The sequence below is a fragment of the Nerophis ophidion genome, linkage group LG20 (assembly GCF_033978795.1).
Source record: "Nerophis ophidion isolate RoL-2023_Sa linkage group LG20, RoL_Noph_v1.0, whole genome shotgun sequence".
NCBI classification, from domain to species: Eukaryota; Metazoa; Chordata; class Actinopteri; order Syngnathiformes; family Syngnathidae; genus Nerophis; species Nerophis ophidion.
Window position 1 is genome coordinate 8,863,913 of NC_084630.1, and position 20,477 is coordinate 8,884,389.

Consider the following 20,477-nt stretch of genomic DNA (forward strand, 5'->3'; position numbering starts at 1 on the left):
TATCTGCGGCTGCAACTAATATACGTATGTAAAAATATTTTTTCTTTTAAAAATGTTGTGGGTGCTCCATAGTCCGGAAAATATGGTAAATCGCATGGCAAAATAAAACTAACTGCCAAAAAGAAGATTTATCCCAGCAGGCACAAGACATTAAAACAACGTTGAAAACTAGAATTAGGTCTTGACTCTGAGCAACTCAAACCTAATGTTTTTTGACAACGTTTAATCAATGTCGGGGTTTGACGTTGATTTGACTATTGAAATGTGTTCATTTCCAATATTCTACAATACAAAATACTACATGCTTTTTGACAACGTTTATTCAATGTCAGGTTGTGACGTTATTTGACGATTGAGAAGGTGAAATAACTGAAATCATATTTTATATTATAGTTTCTTCAAAAATATCCAGCCTTTCCTCTGATTACTTTTTCGCACACTCTTGGCATTCTCTCGATGAGCTTCAAGAGGTAGTCACCTTAAATGGTTTTCTCTTCACAGGTGCGCTTGAAGCTCATTGAGACGATGCCAAGAGTGTGCAAAGCAGTAATCGAAACAAATGGCTATTTTGAAGAAACTACAATATAAAACATGTTTTCAGTTATTCTACCTTTTTTTTTGTTAAGTACATAACTCCACATGTGTTCATTCATAGGCGTGAGGCCTTCAGTGACAATCTACAATGTAAACAGTCATGAAAACAAAGAAAACCCATTGAAAGCCCACCACAGTTCACTGTTGCTGGAGACCCTCCAGGTTATGCCGCTACCAATTTGTAGTGTGAATTGCTTGAAAATAATAATCCCAAAGCCCAAAAAAAGTCTGCGGGCTATAGAGCGTTTTCCGTTCGGGCTCCAGTACTCTGGAATGCCCTCCCGGTAACAGTTCGAGATGCCACCTCAGTAGAAGCATTTAAGTCTCACCTTAAAACTTATTTGTATACTCTAGCCCTTAAATAGACTCCCTTTTTAGACCAGTTGATCTGCCGTTTCTTTTCTTTTTCTTCTATGTCCCACTCTCCCTTGTGGAGGGGGTCCGATCCGGTGGCCATGTACTGCTTGCCTGTGTATCGGCTGGGGACATCTCTGCGATGCTGATCCGCCTCCGCCTGGGATGGTTTCCTGCCGGCTCCGCTGTGAACGGGACTCTCGCTGCTGTGTTGGATCCGCTTTGGACTGGACTCTCGCGACTGTGTTGGATCCATTGTGGATTGAACTTTCACAGTATCATGTTACACCCGCTCGACATCCATTGCGTTCCTCCTCTCCAAGGTTCTCATAGTCATCATTGTCACCGAAGTCCCACTGGGTGTGAGTTTTCCTTGCCCTTATGTGGGCCTACCGAGGATGTCGTAGTGGTTCGTGCAGCCCTTTGAGACACTAGTGATTTAGGGCTATATAAGTAAACATTGATTGATTGATTGATTGATTGAAAGAGTTGAAGGTGTGTCCAAACTGTATATATAACCAAAAGTTGTATCAAGGCCTTGTTCCTGCCTGGTTATAGGTCCTGGAAGAGTGCTTCAGTTATGCAAATCCCACGTTTGGACCTTTTGTGTTCTATGTTTGCTAGCAAGGTTAAAATGTCAATGCAAGGATCCGCTATTGTGTTTACAGTGGTCCAAGTTCCTCTATACTAGTGGTTCTCAAATGGGGGTACGCGTACCCCTGGGGGTACTTGAAGGTATGCCCAGGGGTACGTGAGATTTTTTTTTTAAATATTCTAAAAATAGCAACAATTCAAAAATCCTTTATAAATATATTTATTGAATAATACTTCAACAAAATATGAATGTAAGTTCATAAACTGTGAAAAGAAATGCAACAATGCAATATTCAGTGTTGACAGCTAGATTTTTTGTGGACATGTCCCATAAATATTGCCAAGGGGTACGTGAGATTTTTTTTTAAATATTCTAAAAATAGCAACAATTCAAAAATCCTTTCTAAATATATTTATATAATAATACTTCTACAAAATATGAATGTAAGTTCATAAACTGTGAAAAGAAATGCAACAATGCAATATTCAGTGTTGACAGCTAGATTTTTGTGTGGACATGTTCCATAAATATTGATGTTAAAGATTAATTTTTTTGTGACGAAATGTTTAGAATTAAGGTTCATGAATCCAGATGGATCTCTATTAATCAATCAATCAATCAATCAATCAATCAATCAATGTTTATTTATAGCCAGTGGGACGCCAGTGACTATGCTGACTATGAGAAACCTTGGAGAGGACCTCAAATGTGGGCAACCCCCCCCCCCCTAGGGGACCGAAAGCAATGGATGTCGAGCAGGTCTAACATGATACTGTGAAAGTTCAATCCATAGTGGATCCAACACAGCCGCGAGAGTTCAGTTCAAAGCGGATCCAAGAAAGCAACGAGAGTCCCGTCCACAGGAAACCATCCCAAGCGGAGGCGGATCAGCAGCGTAGAGATGTCCCCAACCGATACACAGGCGAGCGGTCCATCCTGGGTCTCGACTCTGGACAGCCAGTACTTCATCCATGGTCATCGGACCCGACCCCCTCCACAAGGGAGGGGGGGGCATAGGAGAAAAAGAAAAGAAGCGGCAGATCAACTGGTCTAAAAAGGAGGTCTATCTAAAGGCTAGAGTATACAAAGGAGTTTTAAGGTGAGACTTAAATGCTTCTACTGAGGTAGCATCTCGAACTGTTACCGGGAGGGCATTCCAGAGTACTGGAGCCCGAACGGAAAACGCTCTATAGCCCGCAGACTTTTTTTGGGCTTTAGGAATCACTAATAAGCCGGAGTCCTTTGAACGCAATTACAATCCCCAAAGAGGGCACTTTAAGTGGATAATTACTTCTATGTGTAGAAATCTTTATTTAAAATTGAATCACTTGTTTATTTTTCAACAAGTATTTAGTTATTTTTATATCTTTTTTTCCTAATAGTTCAAGAAAGACCACTACAAATGAGCAATATTTTGCACTGTTAGTGGTTGTCAACCTTTTTTCAGTGATGTACCCCCTGGGAATTTTTTTTTTAATTCAAGTACTTCCTAATCAGAGCAAAGCATTTTTGATCAAGAAGTAAAATACAGCACTAGGTCATCAGTTTCTGATTTATTAAAGTGTATAACAGTGCAAAATATTGCTCATTTGTAGTGGTCTTTCTTAAACTATTTGGAAAAAAAGATATAAAAATAACTAAAAACTTGTTTAAAAATAAACAAGTGAGTCTATTATAAATAAAGATTTCTACACATAGAAGTAATCATCAACTTAAAGTGCCCTCTTTGGGGATTGTAATAGAGATCCATCTGGATTCATGAACTTAATCCTAAACATTTCTTCACAAAAAATGAAATCTTAAACATCAATATTTATGGAACATGTCCACAACAAATCCACCTGTCAACACTGAATATTGCATTGTTGCATTTCTTTTCACAGTTTATGAACTTACATTCATATTTTGTTGAAGTATTATTCAATAAATATATTTATAAAGGATATTTAAATTTTTTGCTATTTTTAGAATATTTAAAAAAAAAAAATCTCACGCACCATTTGGCATACCTTCAAGTACCCCCAGGGGTACGCGTCCCCCCATTTGAGGACCACTGCTTTAGAAGACCCTGGCCTGAAGACCGGAGGCTGCGCCCTAAAGAGTAGAGACATAGAAAGTCAGTGATGTACTGATGGGCACGGAATGTCTTAAACCATGGGTGTCAAACTCTGGCCCGCGGGCCAAATTTTCATTTGGCCCTTGAGGCAATATCAAATTAACATTGGAGCTGGCCCGCCGGTGTTATACAGCGGCGGTGTCGCTGTAACACCGCATTCACCGCTAATACTCATACTTGCTAACCCTCACCCCCTGATTTTCCAAGGAGACTCCCAAATTTCAGTGCCCCTCCAGAAAATAACCATGGGGCAACCATTCTCCCAAATTTCTCCCGATTCCCACCTGGACAACAATATTGGGGGCGTGCCTTAAAGGCACTGCCTCAAGCGTCCACTAAAACCTTTCGTCACATCCGCTTTTCCTACGTAGAAACAGCGTGTCACCTATTTACATGACATATGTGGTTTTTACACACACTCACACACACACACACACACACACACACACACACACACAAGGATGCAATGCAACAGCCATACAGGTCACACTGTATTTTCACTCAGACTACAGTAACCGTGATGGCTTTACTTTTAACGTCCTCTACAACATGTCATCGCCCGCCTTTGCACCTTGCTGTCTGCGTGCCGGCCGGACGCATGCATCTCGATGCTTCTATCGTCACACGTACGAGATTGCAAGGCATTTAGTCAACAGCCATACAAGTTACACTGAAGGTTGTGATAGAAACAACTTTAACACTCTTACTAAGATGCGCCACACTGTGAACCCACACCAAACAAGAATGACAAACACATTTCGGGAGAACATCCTCACGGTAACCCAACATAAACGCAACATAGCAATTACCCAGAATCCCAAGTATCCATGACATTACCAGGCTATATTTTAAACCACAACACACGGAGGGGGCGGTGGGGAGAGAGGGGGGGTGTTTGGGCTAACATTCTCGGATTTTCACTCAGACTACAGTAACCGTGATGGCTTTACTTTTAATGTCCTCTACAACATGTCATCGCCCGCCTTTACACCTTGCTGTCTGCGTGCCGGCCGGACGCATGCATCTCGATGCTTCTATCGTCACACGTACGAGATTGCAAGGCATATAGTCAACAGCCATACAAGTTACACTGAAGGTTGTGATATAAACAACTTTAACACTCTTACTAATATGCGCCACACTGTGAACCCACACCAAACAAGAATGACAAACATTTCGGGAGAACATCCTCATGGTAACATAAACACAACATAGCAATTACCCAGAATCCCAAGCATCCATGACATTACCAGGCTATATTTTAAACCACAACACACGGAGGGGGCGGTGGGGAGAGGGGGGGGGGGGGTGTTTGGGCTAACATTCTCGGATTTTCACTCAGACTACAATAACCGTGATGGCTTTACTTTTAACGTCCTCTACAACATGTCATCGCCCGCCTTTGCACCTTGCTATCTGCGTGCCGGCCGGACGCATGCATCTCGATGCTTCTATCGTCACACGTACGAGATTGCAAGGCATATAGTCAACAGCCATACAAGTTACACTGAAGGTTGCAATATAAACAACTTTAACACTCTTACTAAGATGCGCCACACTGTGAACCCACATCAAACAAGAATGACAAACACATTTCGGGAGAACAGCCTCACGGTAACCCAACATGAACACAACATAGCAATTACCCAGAATCCCAAGCATCCATGACATTACCAGGCTATATTTTAAACCACAACACACGGAGGGCCCTGCAAGAGTCATGGATGCTTGGGATTCTGAGTAATTGTTATGTTGCATTTATGTTGTGTTACTGTCAGGATGTTCTCCCGAAATGTGTTGGTGTGGGTTCACAGTGTGGCGCATATTAGTAAGAGTGTTAAAGTTGTTTCTACCACAACCTTCAGTGTAACCTGTATGGCTGTTGACTATATGCCTTGCAGTAGTGTACGTGCGTCAGCGAAAGCCACGTACAACATGTTACTAGGCTGGCAAGATGTGTGTACATGTTGTAGAAGGCGTCAAAGGCAACGGCTTCATAGCACGCCCTTATTATTGTCGTCTGGGTGACCATCAGCAGACAATAGTGAGAGAGGTTGCGGCTCCCATTGTCTTCTTTATTTTGTGAAACGGGTCAAAAAGGCTCTTTGAATGGTGAAGGTTGCCGACCCCTGCCATAGAGGGTCGGGTTTGCCCACATATGCGGTCCTCTCTAAGGGGTCTCATAGTCATCATTGTCACCGACGTCCCACTGGGTGTGAGTTTTCCTTGCCCTGAGGATGTCGTTGAGACACTAGTGATTTAGGGCTATATAAATAATCGATTGATTGAATATAAGGTCATTAAACAGCGATTTTGTTTCTCTTCATATTTTCAGAGATTAAGTGCGCCATGAGGAGCGATTAATATCCTCTGCAGCCGAGTGCCTCACCCTCGTGGGTTTTAATGGACGTTAAGACAGGAAGTGGGACCACCCGGCTCCATGGGGTTTGACAACGCCACCAACCAGACGCTCCCCGGGGTCGCCCCCTTGAGCCTGCACATCTCCTTGCCGCTCAGCGTGCTGGTGGGCGTCATGATCCTGCTGACGGTCTTTGGAAACGTACTGGTGGTGATAGCGGTGTTCACCAGCCGGGCCCTGAGGGCGCCGCAGAACCTCTTCCTGGTGTCTCTGGCCTCGGCGGACATACTGGTGGCCACCCTGGTGATGCCCTTCTCCCTGGCCAACGAGCTGATGGGATATTGGTACTTTGGCGAGGTGTGGTGTGAGATCTATCTGGCGCTCGACGTTCTTTTCTGCACCGCCTCCATCGCGCACCTCTGCGCCATCAGCCTGGACCGCTACTGGTCCATCACGCAGGCTATCGAGTACAACCTGAAGAGGACGCCGCGCCGCATCAAGTGCATCATCTTCATCGTTTGGGTGATCGCGGCCGTCATCTCCTTCCCGCCTCTCATCACCATGGAGAAGGAGGAGAGCAAGGCGGACCCGGTTTGCAAGATCAATAACGACAAGTGGTACGTCATCTCCTCCTGCATCGGCTCCTTCTTCGTCCCCTGCGTAATCATGGTGCTGGTCTACGTCAGGATCTACCAGATCGCCAAAAAGAGGACACGGGCGCCACCGGGGGACAGGAAGCGGAGGGAGAAGTCGCCCATGGCGCCTTCGAACCAGAAGGAGAACGGCTCGGCTGCAGGCGAGGCCGAGAAGCTGAAGGAGCAGCAGGACATCGAGCTGAAGGAAGGAGTCGGCGGCAAAGAGGGCGAGGTCAACGGCGTGGACATAGAGGAGTCGTCCTCCTCCGACCACAAAGTCAAAAACCCCTGCTCCATGAAGAAGAAGGCGGCCAAGGGGAGGAGCAAAATCAAACCGGGAGACGGCGAAGTGCAGAAGAAGAGCACCAAGGGAAGTCGCTGGAAGGGGCGGCAGAACCGGGAGAAGCGCTTCACCTTCGTCCTGGCGGTGGTCATCGGCGTCTTCGTCATCTGCTGGTTCCCCTTCTTCTTCACGTACATGCTGCAGACCCTGTGCGAGTCCTGCCCCGTGCCGGACACCCTCTTCAAGTTCTTCTTCTGGTTCGGCTATTGCAACAGCGCGCTCAACCCCATCATCTACACCATCTTCAACAACGACTTCCGCAGGTCCTTCAAGAAGATCCTCTGCAGGAGGGACATGAGACGATACGGCTGACGGACCGCCGCGCTTGTAAATACTGGTATCTGCACATCTTTCATATGCGTGTGATCCGGGTGGGACTTGCTTGGAGAGCGTCGGCGTAGCGTTGAGTCAATCTTTGGACTTCTCGGCCGGTCAGTATTTTGGGCCACACTTTGAGATAAAACAAAAGTCCCAGTCATGTTTTTTTTGAAAGGGGTCTTATGATTTTTAATCAATATCTAGAACAGTTCCTTGTGGTCTACATCAGTGGTCCCCAACCACCAGGCCGTGGTTTGATTGGTAATAATTTTTTATTAATTTATTTTATTTATTTTTTTAAATTAAATCAACATAATGCAAATATATTATATTATATTTTACAGTTAAAATGCCATCAAACAGTCATACAAATCCAGTTTCCATATGAGTTGGGAAATTGTGTTAGATGTAAATATAAACGGAATACAATGATTTGCAAATCCTTTTCAACCCATATTCAGTTGAATGCACTACAAAGACAAGATATTTGATGTTCAAACTCAGAAACTTATTTTTTTTTTTGCAACTAATAATTAACTTAGAATTTAATAGCTGCAACACGTGCCAAAGTAGTTGGGAAAGGACATGTTCACCACTGTGTTACATCACCCTTTTCTTTTAACAACACTCAATAATATAGCTCGGTTGGTAGAGCGACCGTGCTAGCAACTTGAGGGTTCCAGGTTCGATCCCCGCGTCTGCCATCCTAGTCACTGCCGTTGTGTCCTTGGGCAAGACACTTTACCCACCTGCTCCCAGTGACACCCACACTGGTTTAAATGTAACTTAGATAATGGGTTTCACTATGTAAAGTGCTTTGAGTCATTAGAGAAAAGCGCTATATATATATAATTCACAATTCACAATAAACGTTTGGGAACTGAGGAAACTAATTATTGAAGCTTTGAAAGTGGAATTCTTTACCATTCTTGTTTTATGTGGAGCTTCAGCCGTTCAACATTTTACGCTTCATAATGCGCTGCACATTTTCCATGGGAGACAGGTCCGGACTGCAGGTGGGCCAGGAAAGTACCCACACTCTTTTACTACGAAGCCAGGCTGTTGTAACACTTGTCTTGCTGAAATAAGCAGGAGCGTCCATGATAACGTTGCTTGGATGACAACATATGTTGTTCCAAAACCTGTATGTACCTTTCAGCATTAATGGTGCCTTCACAGATGTGTAAGTTAGCCATGCCTTGGGCACTAATACACCCCCACACCATCACAGATGCTGGCTTTTGAACTTTGCGCCTACAACAATTTGGATGGTTATTTTCCTCTTTGTTCTGGAGGACACACGTCCTCTTTTTCCAAATATAATTTGAGATGTGGACTCGTCAGACCACAGAACACCTTTCCACTTCGTATCGGTCCATCTTAGATGATCTCGGGCCCGGAGAAGCCGGCGGCATTTCTGGATGTTGTTGATAAATGGCTTTTGCTTTGCATAGTAGAGTTTTAACTTGCACTTACAGATGTAGCGACCAACTGTAGTTACTGACAGTGGTTTTATGAAGTGTTCCTGAGCCCATATGATGATATCCTTTACACACCGATGTCGGTTTTTGATGCAGTACGGCCTGAGGGATCAAAAGTCCGTAATATCATCGCTTACGTGCAGTGTTTTCTCCAGATTCTCTGAACTTTTTGATGATTTCACGGACCGTAGATGGTAAAATCCCTAAATTCCTTGCAATAGCTTTTTGAGAAATGTTGCTCAAAAACTATTCGACAATTAGCTTACAAATTGGTGACTTGCGCCCCATCCTTGTTTTTGAATTACTTGGCATTTATGGTAAGCTGCTTTTATACCCAATCATGGCACCCAACGGTTCCCGATTAGCCTGCACACCTGTGGGATGTTCCATATAAGTGTTTGATGAGCATTCCCCAACTTTATCAGTATTTATTGCCACCTTTCCCAACTTCTTTGTCACGTGTTGCAGGCATCAAATTCTTAAGTTAATGATTATTTGCAACAACAGAAAAAATGTTTATCAGTTTGAACATCAAATATGTTGTCTTTGTAGCATATTCAACTGAATATGGGTTGAAAAGGATTTGCAAATCATTGTATTCTGTTTATATTTACATCGAACACAATTTCCCAACTCATATGGAAACGGGGTTTGTACTTAAATCAACTTAAGAAACACAAGATACACTTACAATTAGTGCACCAACCCCCCAAAAAAACTCCCTTTTTCATAACTCTAACCTTAACCGCGGGACAACTTATCAAGCATTGACCGGTTCGCAGCTACAAAAAGGTTGGGGACCGCTGGTCTACATAACACGTACCGCATCGATTTTACAGACGATCTTGAAGCCACTTTCTGACACCCTTTCAAATGAGCCGTGTTGTGGGCGGTCTTATTTAAGTGCCAAAGCCCTCCTCCAGGCCACGCCCCCTTCCTTCGACTTAGACAAACTTTATTGGTCCACAAGGGAAATTGTTCCACACAGTAGCTCACTTACAAAGGATGCTGTTGTTAGCTGCACACTACCGACAAATATAAGCTAAAACTATAAACTTTTTGTATTTTTTATTTTAGCACTCAGTCTGTCACGTAACAGAAGGCTAAAAGTAAGCGAAGGAGCATCAGAACCGAGACGATAAAGGCATCTGGAATGTTTGATGTTAATTTCCGTCCATAAAGCTTCAAGTATACAGGTTAAGTGTTATTATATTGTCCATTTTGAAAGGACTATGTGCGTCCATGCCGAAAGATTACAATATAAGTAGTCTGTTTATATCTCATCTACTTGGAGGCCGGTTGAGCTAACAATGCTACGTCGCTAACGTATTATTACACGTGTTTTCATCTATGGCAGGGGTGTCAAACATACGAACAGGTTTTACCGGCCCGCGGAATGAGTTTGCTAAATGTATAAAAATTAACCTGAAATTTTTGAATGAAAAAAAAAAAACGCTGTTCTAAATGTGTCCACTAGATGTCACAATAGCAATTCTTCTTCATATGTACAAAACAAAACACGCGATGTTCGTACATCAGTCGAGGAAACTGATCAAACTACATAAATAACATCCTGTAATTAATCTTGATAGATTGAAAATTAACACCAATGAGTTGACCGATGAACATTATCACGTAATTTATTCGGAAAATATAAATAACGACAAATAAAGATAGAATACTAAGTGTAAAAAAAAAACAACCAAAAAGATTATGATTTGTACATTTTCAGAGTGTGCTTGTTGTATTTTTAAACAAAGATCTGAAGTTGTCTTTATTTTGGAGTTATCGTGCCGTGATTTTACCAGTCCGGACCACTTGGGAGTAGATTTTTTTTCTCCTTGTGGCCCCCCGATCTAAAATGAGATTGACACCCCTGATCTACGGTGACTGGACTTACAGCTTCATTCTACCCACCGTTGCCAGGAATTGTCGAAACCGTCTCCACGATTCAATGCCGTCTTGAGTACAGCTGTCTGTTTTTGTTAGGGCTACAACTGCAAAAAATAAAAATGGCGCACTCGTGCAGGTTTTCGGATAAATCTTTACCGAGATATCTGCTGATGGAACTCAGGCTAAATACTAATTACCCCCCCCCCAAAAAAGGGGGAAAAAACATTTCAATAATTTTGACATAAAGTAAAAAAAAAAAAAAATGCAGGACTAAAGAGGATACCAAAAACATAAAAATAGGTACCAACGAGTAAGAAAAGTTGCATAATATGACCCCTTTAAGAATTACAGCTGGTCAACACACTCCAGGTGAAGGACAGCTAATAGCAATCGTCATGACGATGGAGACACTTAAAAAAAAATGGGACACCCTGAGGACCGACGTCTTCTGCAGTGGACATTAATCTTTCACATAACAGTACAGGCCAAAAGTTTGGACACACCTTCTCCTCATTCAATGCGTTTTCTTTATTTTCATGACTACTTACATTGTAGATTGTCACTGAAGGCATCAACACTATGAATGAACACATGTGGAGTTATGTACTTAACAAAAAAAGGTAAAACATCTTCTTCCGCTTATCCGAGGTCGGGTCGCGGGGGCAGCAGCCTAAGCAGGGAAACCCAGACTTCCCTCTCCCCAGCCACTTCGTCTAGCTCTTCCCGGAGGATCCCGAGGCGTTCCCAGGCCAGCCGGGAGACATAGTCTTCCCAACGTGTCCTGGGTCTTCGCCGTGGCCTCCTACCGGTTGGACGTGCCCTAAACACCTCCCTAGGGAGGCGTTCGGGTGGCATCCTGACCAGATGCCCGAACCACCTCATCTGGCTCCTCTCGATGTGAAGGAGCAGCGGCTTTACTTTGAGTTCCTCCCAGATGGCAGAGCTTCTCACCCTATCTCTAAGGGAGAGCCCCAAACTCATTTCGGCCGCTTGTACCCGTGATCTTATCCTTTCGGTCATGACCCAAAGCTCATGACCATAGGTGAGGATGGGAACGTAGATCGACCGGTAAATTGAGAGCTTTGCCTTCCGGCTCAGCTCCTTCTTCACCACAACGGATCGGTACAACGTCCGCATTACTGAAGACGCCGCACCGATCCGCCTGTCGATCTCACGATCCACTCTTCCCCCACTCGTGAACAAGACTCCTAGGTACTTGAACTCCTCCACTTGGGGCAGGGTCTCCACCCCAACCCGGAGATGGCACTCCACCCTTTTCCGGGAGAGAACCATGGACTCGGACTTGGAGGTGCTGATTCTCATTCCGGCCGCTTCACACTCGGCTGCAAACCGATCCAGTGAGAGCTGAAGATCCCGGTCAGATGAAGCCATCAGGACCACATCATCTGCAAAAAGCAGAGACCTAATCCCGCGGCCACCAAACCGGAACCCCTCAACGCCTTGACTGCGCCTAGAAATTCTGTCCATAAAAGTTATGAACAGAATCGGTGACAAAGGACAGCCTTGGCGGAGTCCAACCCTCACTGGAAACGTGTCCGACTTACTGCCGGCAATGCGGACCAAGCTCTGGCACTGATCATACAGGGAGCGGACCGCCACAATAAGACAGTCCGATACCCCATACTCTCTGAGCACTCCCCACAGGACTTCCCGAGGGACACGGTCGAATGCCTTCTCCAAGTCCACAAAGCACATGTAGACTGGTTGGGCAAACTCCCATGCACCCTCAAGAACCCTGCCGTTAGGGTTAGGGTTAACCCTAACCCTAATCCTGGTCGTGGAACTGTGGACCAGCTCTATAACTGAAAACATGTTTTATATTTTAGTTTCTTCAAAATAGCCACCGTTTGCTCTGATTACTGCTTTGCACACTCTTGGCATTCTCTCCATGAGCTTCAAGAGGTAGTCACCTGAAATGGTTTTCACTTCACAGGTGTCATAGTTTTGATGCCTTCAGTGACAATCTACAATGTAAATAGTCATGAAAATAAAGAAAATGCATTGAATGAGAAGATGTATCCAAACTTTCGGCCTGTACTGCATAATAACCTGACAGGGTGTACCCCGCGTACCGCCCGAATGCAGCTGAGATAGGCTCCAGCACCCCCCGCCACCCCAAAGGGGACAAGCGGTAGAAAATGGATGGAGTAGAAAAAGAGCAGGGGTCGGCAACCCGCGGCTCTTCGACCACTCTGATGTGGCTCAGCCGCATACCTGCCGACCGCCCAGGGAAATCCGGTAGAGTTCCAAATTTTAGTGTCTCTATCAGAAATCGCCCGTGTAAACATTTTTCGATTTTCACCCAGACATCACCTTTGAGGGCGTGCCGTGATGCCAATGCCTCTTAAAACTTTCTCTACATGTCATCACACCAGAATTTTCACCATGCTATCTCCGTCACATTTTGGATGCGACCTCTATCTGAGCGCATACTTGTTCATCAGCCATACAGGTCACACTGAGGGCTGTGATGTAAACAACTTTGGCACTCTTACTAATATGCGCCACACTGTGAACCCACACCAAACAAGAATGATTATCACATTTCAGGAGAACATCCGCACTATAACCCAACATAAACACGACAGAACAAATACCCAGAATACCCAGCTACCACCAACCCAACACCGCCCACCTCAACCGACGCACGGAGGGGTGGCGGGGTTGGTGGTAGCTGGGTATTCTGGGTATTTGTTCTGTCGTGTTTATGTTGGGTTATCAATCAATCAATCAATCAATGTTTACTTATATAGCCCTAAATCACTAGTGTCTCAAAGGGCTGCACAAACCACTAGGACATCCTCGGTAGGCCCACATAAGGGCAAGGAAAACTCACACCCAGTGGGACGTCGGTGACAATGATGACTATGAGAACCTTGGAGAGGAGGAAAGCAATGGATGTCGAGCGGGTCCAACATGATACTGTGAAAGTTCAATCCATAATGGATCCAACACAGTCGCGAGAGTCCAGTCCAAAGCGGATCCAACACAGCAGCGAGAGTCCCGTTCACAGCGGAGCCAGCAGGAAACCATCCCAAGCGGAGGCGGATCAGCAGCGCAGAGATGTCCCCAGCCGATACACAGGCAAGCAGTACATGGCCACTGGATCGGACCGGACCCCCTCCACAAGGGGAGAGTGGGACATAGAAGAGAAAGTTATAGTGTGGATGTTCTCCTGAAATGTGTTTGTCATTCTTGTTTGGTGTGGGTTCACAGTGTGGCGCATATTAGTAAGCGTGCTAAAGTTGTTTAAACGGCCATCCTCAGTGTGACCTGTATGGCTGTTGAATAAGCACGCCTTGCAGTCTCTTACGTGTGTCTGCAACAGCCTGGTAAAATAATTCTTTGGGCTGGCAAGCTATTTTTACAAGCTGTTGAGGGCGCTAGCGGTAGTGTACGCCCTTATTTTTGTTAAATGGGTAAACACCAGCGGACATTTGAGAGAATAATTACTCTGAAATTTGGAAGTCTCCCGGGAAAATTGGGAGGGTCGGCAGGTGTGACGCGGTCGAGTGGCATTCATATAAAATTCGCGGGCCGCACTAACATTTCATTTTCATATTAAGGGTCTGAGACCCTTGGTTTATACATAGCACAAAGCAGAAAAAAACTCTGTATGCAGTATTATTTCATCATGTGGCTCCCATTGTTTTCTTTACTTTGTGAAACGGGTCAAAATGGCTCTTTGAGTGGTAAAGGTTGCCGACCCCTGAAATAGAGCAACAACACATCTCCCATCCAAAGGCAAAACCTAGTAACTCACTTCTAGCTGTTTTTTTTCAGAAAACAAAGGAAAACCAATCTATCTTGATGCTGTCTTACAAAAGATCTACAAAGTCATCAAAGGTATAGATGTTTTCTTCAGCTTTCATTTTCTTGCCGATTGAGCCATGGATTGAATCTGCTCTCATGAACGTGTGCCCTTTCTCCAGATATTTTATCACAATCTCGGGTGGGCCCCATTCTGCGTCCAGTTTTTATTTTGACCTCCACAGTTATCCGCCCAAAAGAGTATGCAAGGGGAAGAATCAAGAACAATACATTTAATGAAGGTGCTCGCAACGTCGAACCACGGACTCGGACTTGGAGGTGTTGATTCCCTGTCGGCTTTATTATAAGAAAATGGAAGAGTTTGGGAACAACAGCAACTCAGCCACCAAGTGGTAGGCCACGTATACTGGCACAGAGGGGTCAGCGGATGCTGAAGTGCATAGTGCAAATACAGTCAGTTGCTAAAGAGCTCCAAACTTCATGTCTCCCGTCCAAAGGCAAAACCTAGTAACTCACTTCTAGCTGATTTTGAGAAAACAAAGGAAAACCAATCTATCTTGATGCTGTCTTACAAAGATCTACAAAGTCATCAAAGGTATAGATGTTTTCTTGAACTTTCATTTTCTTGCCGATTGAGCCATGGATTGAATCTGCTCTCATGAACGTGTGCCCTTTCTCCAGATATTTTATCACAATCTCGGGTGGGCCCCATTCTGCGTTTGCACATTCTGCGTCCAGTTTTTATTTTGACCTCCACAGTTATCTGCCCAAAAGAGTATGCAAGGGGAAGAATCAAGAACAATACATTTAATGAAGGTGCTCGCAACGTCCTGGGCCAATCTTCCAAATATCCCCTCGTGCCATAATATCACATAATCAGGTTGACCGTCGGCCCCCATTCGTGCAAATGTCTCATTAACGACAATAAGGCGACTGACAAAGAAGCTCCGATGGGTCCCTTGAGATACTAGGGTTTTCTGTTGTATCTACGCGGTTATGTGGTAGTTGCTAGGTAACAGCTTACTTACGGAACAAGTTACAATATCGCATACACTAATGTAAAGCATATCACCTAGGAACTCCAAAATTTTTATCAGCTCAGTTTTGACCAAAATTTAGTTACTGGGTTTTGCCTTTGGACGGGAGTGCTTGTATCGGAGCTTTTAGATGCAAGTTGACATAATCCGATAACGGCCCCACGTCCGACATCAATATCGGATCAGGACACTTATTACATGCACACCCGAGTCCAATACAAGTACTGGAACAAAAAACAAAACAAACCAAAAAAGTTTATCAGCTCAGTTTTGACCAAAATTGAGTTACTGGGTTTTGCCTTTGGACGGGAGAAATGTCCACTGTACATGGAGTTGCAAATATGATTTTCTTTTTTTTTTTTTTTTTGAAATGATGCTCACTATGACAGTATATTACTTTGTGTCATGCCTTGAAATGCTGCATCCCCTCAAACATCGCAGGGTGGGGGTACCCACCTCCACCCCCCCATCCCGCCACGTTTCATGCCACAGTCGGAGAGGCTTTTACAAAACGAGCTTCACACGCGCCATTAGCTCCATTTCTTTGAATTTGAAAAAAAAAAAACCAAAAAAACTATCTCTGACAGCTTCAACACGGAGCCCAATAACACTCAGCAGTAATTGTATTTGTACATTGATGTTTTTTTTTTTGTTTTTTGATTTTTTTTTTTATATATATAATTAGGTGGATGGCATTTCTCTTATTTCACTTCCGCCTCATTATTGTCATGGATACTGAATTGTGCCATTTTGTACAATATGAACATTGGTTGCAATGGTGTTAACAATGGTGATCAAAATACGGGGGAAAATAAAAACCCATATCCAGAGCAGATTGTATTATCAATATGGTGATGTGAATTTATTTGAACGGAGGAAAAACTGCAGAAATGGAAGACATTATTTTATCTACAAATGTTCCCATGTTGTTATGCTGCCGATTCCGATACCGATCATCCACGAATAAAACCGGCTGAGATTTTTATTTAATTTATTAATGCTATTGAGAGTTTACTAATATCAACACTATTTTAACTAATTCCTAATTATTTATTTTGTGTAATTTGTGGATCAAACCATTCAAATAGTACACAAACTACTATTTATTATTCATTTAAATCATTTTTGCTCTCATAGTCCTCCTGTGTTTAGGTAAATATTCTCAGTTTTCAAACATAAATATTTTGTGAATATATACACATCGATCATATACTGATACTACCCTTGGTATCATCACCACCTATTTATGGATCGATGTGCCTTCCTCCTACATGTACGCTACACAATCAACAGTGTTGTTGTTTCATTCAGTGTTTCTTAACGAGTGCCCAAAAAATATGTTTCTCAGCTGTGGTTCGTAAGGCCCTCGGCGGTACTTACTTGTAATACACTTTTTGACAACTTGTGGCAGTCTGGATAAAGAAGTTTCTTAAGCGCAAAAAAATATGACTAAAGTGGTGAATCTGTATTTTCGTTTGCATTTTTATTTCATTGACAGTTTAGTTAAAAAAAAAAAAAATTGATAATTAAATGAGTTTATTTTAGTACAACGTAATTGTATGTACATTTATTTTTTGTCAGTTATTTATGAGTCATTTCTTATGCAGTGTATTCGTAAATAATATTTCTAAACAACCCGATTTAAATGTAACACAGGGTAATATTTGAGTGGTCCCCAAGCTCTCGACCAAGCCTATTCAACTAAGTTGTTTTGGGGACCACATTTCCAAAAAACTTGGGACCAGGTGTCCGGACTTCTCCTTTTACTATTAGTCTTATTTTGTATATTCCTTAAAATCGTCGTCCTCTACAGTAGACATTGGATTTTGGTGTATTTATTTTGTCAGACTTACAAGAGCTGTTTTTAAGAATCTGCCGCAAAAAAAGTGAGTCTCTCACAAGTTTTTGGTACTGGACTCGCAGGCCACCAGTTAAATAGACCAATGTTTCTTAACCATGGGGCTGGGGCCCATTGTTGGCCAAGAGCGCCCCCTTGAGGGCCGTATGGACCGCAGCAGTATTCAGTTGTAATACACATTTTTACCACTTGTGGCAGTAATGACAATATCCAACAAACAGAAAAAGTCTGTCGCTAAAGTTAGAGAAGTTTTTTAAAGCGCAAAAAAATATGACTAAAGTAGAGAATCTGTATTTTTGTTTGCATTTTTATTACATTGACAGTTTAGTTAAAACAAATTGATAATTAAATGAGTTTATTTTGCACAAAATAATTGTATGTACATTTATTTGTCAGTTTTTATGAGTCATTTCTTATGCAGTGTATTCGTAAATAATATTTCTAAACAACCTGATTTAAATGTAATACAGGGTAAGATTATGTAGTGCCCGAGCTCTCGACCAAGCCTATTCAACTAAGTTGTTTTGGGGACCACATTTCCAAAAAACTTGGGACCAGGTGTCCGGACTTCTCCTTTTACTATTAGTCTTATTTTGTATATTCCTTAAAATCGTCGTCCTCTACAGTAGACATTGGATTTTGGTGTATTTATTTTGTCAGACTTACAAGAGCTGTTTTTAAGAATCTGCCGCAAAAAAAGTGAGTCTCTCACAAGTTTTTGGTACTGGACTCGCAGGCCACCAGTTAAATAGACCAGTGTTTCTTAACCATGGGGCTGGGGCCCATTGTTGGCCAAGAGCGCCCCCTTGAGGGCCGTATGGACCGCAGCAGTATTCAGTTGTAATACAGATTTTTACCACTTGTGGCAGTAATGACAATATCCAACAAACAGAAAAAGTCTGTCGCTAAAGTTATAGAGAAGTTTTTAAAGCGCAAAAAATATGACTAAAGTAGAGAATGTGTATTTTTGTTTGCATTTTTATTACATTGACAGTTTAGTTAAAACAAATTGATAATTAAATGAGTTTATTTTGCACAAAATAATTGTATGTACATTTATTTGTCAGTTTTTATTAGTCATTTCTTATGCAGTGTATTCGTAAATAATATTTCTAAACAACCTGATTTAAATGTAATACAGGGTAAGATTATGTAGTGCCCGAGCTCTCGACCAAGTCAATTCAACTAAGTTGTTTTGGGGACCACATTTCCAGAAAACTTGGAACCAGGTGTCGGGACTTCTCCTTTTACTATTAGTCTTATTTTGTATATTCCTGAAAATCGTCGTCCTCTACAGTAGACATTGGATTTTGGTGTATTTATTTTGTCAGACTTACAAGAGTTGTTTTTAAGACTCTAGCGCAAAAAAAGTGAGTCCCTCACAAGTTTTTGGTACTGGACTCACAAGCCACCAGTTAAATAGACCAGTGTTTCTTAACCATAGGGCTGGGGCCCATTGTTGGCCAAGAGCGCCCCCTTGAGGGTTGTTTGGACCGCAGCAGAATTCAGTTGTAATACACTTTTTTACCACTTGTGGCAGTAATGACAATATCCAACAAACAGAAAAAGTCTGGCGCGAAAGTTATAGAGAAGTTTTTAAGCGCAAAAAATATGACTAAAGTAGAGAATCTGTATTTGTGTTTGCATTTTTATTACATTGACAGTTTAGTTAAAAACAAATTGATAATTAAATGAGTTTTTTAGCACAAAATAATTTTATGTACATTTATTCGTCAGTTTTTTATGAGTAATTTCTTATGCAGTGTATTTGATTCGTAAAAAATATTTCTAAACAACCTGAGTTAAATGTAATACAGAGTAAGATTATGTAATATATGAGTGGTCCCCAAGCTCTCGACTAAGCCTATTCAACTAAGTTGTTTTGGGGACCACATTTCCAGAAAATTTGGGACTAGGTGTCCGGACTTCTCCTTTTACTATTAGTCTTATTTTGTATATTCCTGATAATCGTCGTCCTCTACAGTAGACATTGGATTTTGGTGTATTTATTTTGTCAGACTTACAAGAGCTGTTTTTAAGAATCTGCGGCAAAAAAAGTGAGTCAAGTTTTTGGTACTGGACTTGCAGGCCACCAGTTAAATAGACCAGTGTTTCTTAACCATAGGGCTGGGGCCCATTGTTGGGCAAAGGCCGTATGGGCCGCAGCAGTATTCAGTTGTAATACACTTTTTTACCACTTGTGGCAGTAACGACAGTATCCAACAAACAGAAAAAGTCTGGCACGAAAGTTATAGAGAAGTTTTTTTAAGCGCAAAAAATATGACTAAAGTAGGGAATCTGTGTTTTTGTTTGCATTTTTATTACATTGACAGTTTAGTTAAAAACAAATTGATAATTAAATGAGTTTATTTTAGCACACAATAATTTTATGTACATTTATTTGTCAGTTTTTTATGAGTAATTTCTTATGCAGTGTATTTGATTCGTAAAAAATATTTCTAAACAACCTGAGTTAAATGTAATACAGAGTAAGATTATGTAATATTTAAGTGGTCCCCAAGCTCTCGACTAAGTCTATTCAACTAAGTTGTTTTGGGGACCACATTTCCAGAAAACTTGGGACCAGGTGTCCGGACTTCTCCTTTTACTATTAGTCTTATTTTGTATATTCCTGAAAATCTTCGTCCTCTACAATAGACATTGGATTTTGGTGTATTTATTTTGTCAGACTTACAAGAGCTGTTTTTAAGAATCTGCCGCAAAAAAAGTGAGTCAACACAGATAGACAGACAACCAGGGTGTACCCTGCCTTCCGCCCGATTGTAGCTGAGATAGGCGCCAGCGCCCCCCCCCCCGACCCCGAAAGGGAATAAGCGGTAGAAAATGGATGGATGGAAAAGTGAGTCAAGATTTTTGTACTGGACTTGCAGGTCACCAGTTAAATAGACCAGTGTTTCTTAACCATAGGGCTGGGGCTCATTGTTGGGCAAGAGCGTCCCCTCAAAGGCCGTATGGGCCGCAGCAGTATTCAGTTGTAATACTCTTTTCTACCACTTGTGGCAGTAACGACAATATCCAACAAACAGAAAAAGTCTGGCGCGAAAGTTATGGATAAGTTTTTTCAGCGCAAAAAAATATGAC

The 20,477-nt window shown here is 42.5% G+C and overlaps 1 protein-coding gene across 2 annotated transcripts in view; it reads left to right on the forward strand.

Moving 5' to 3' along the window:
* LOC133538701 (alpha-2A adrenergic receptor-like) overlaps positions 1-16,364 on the forward strand; it is a 21,305-nt gene extending 4,941 nt beyond the window's left edge. Inside the window, exons 2-3 of one of the 2 annotated variants that reach the window (XM_061880417.1) lie at positions 5,995-6,635; positions 6,705-16,364. In XM_061880417.1, coding sequence (XP_061736401.1) covers positions 6,100-6,635; positions 6,705-7,308 — 1,140 coding nt within the window. In that variant the 5' untranslated portion in view covers positions 5,995-6,099 and the 3' untranslated portion in view covers positions 7,309-16,364. Of the gene's footprint in view, positions 1-5,994 lie in introns of both variants that reach the window. The other variant, XM_061880416.1, reaches the window with a different exon arrangement.
* The last annotated feature ends 4,113 nt before the right edge of the window (positions 16,365-20,477 follow it).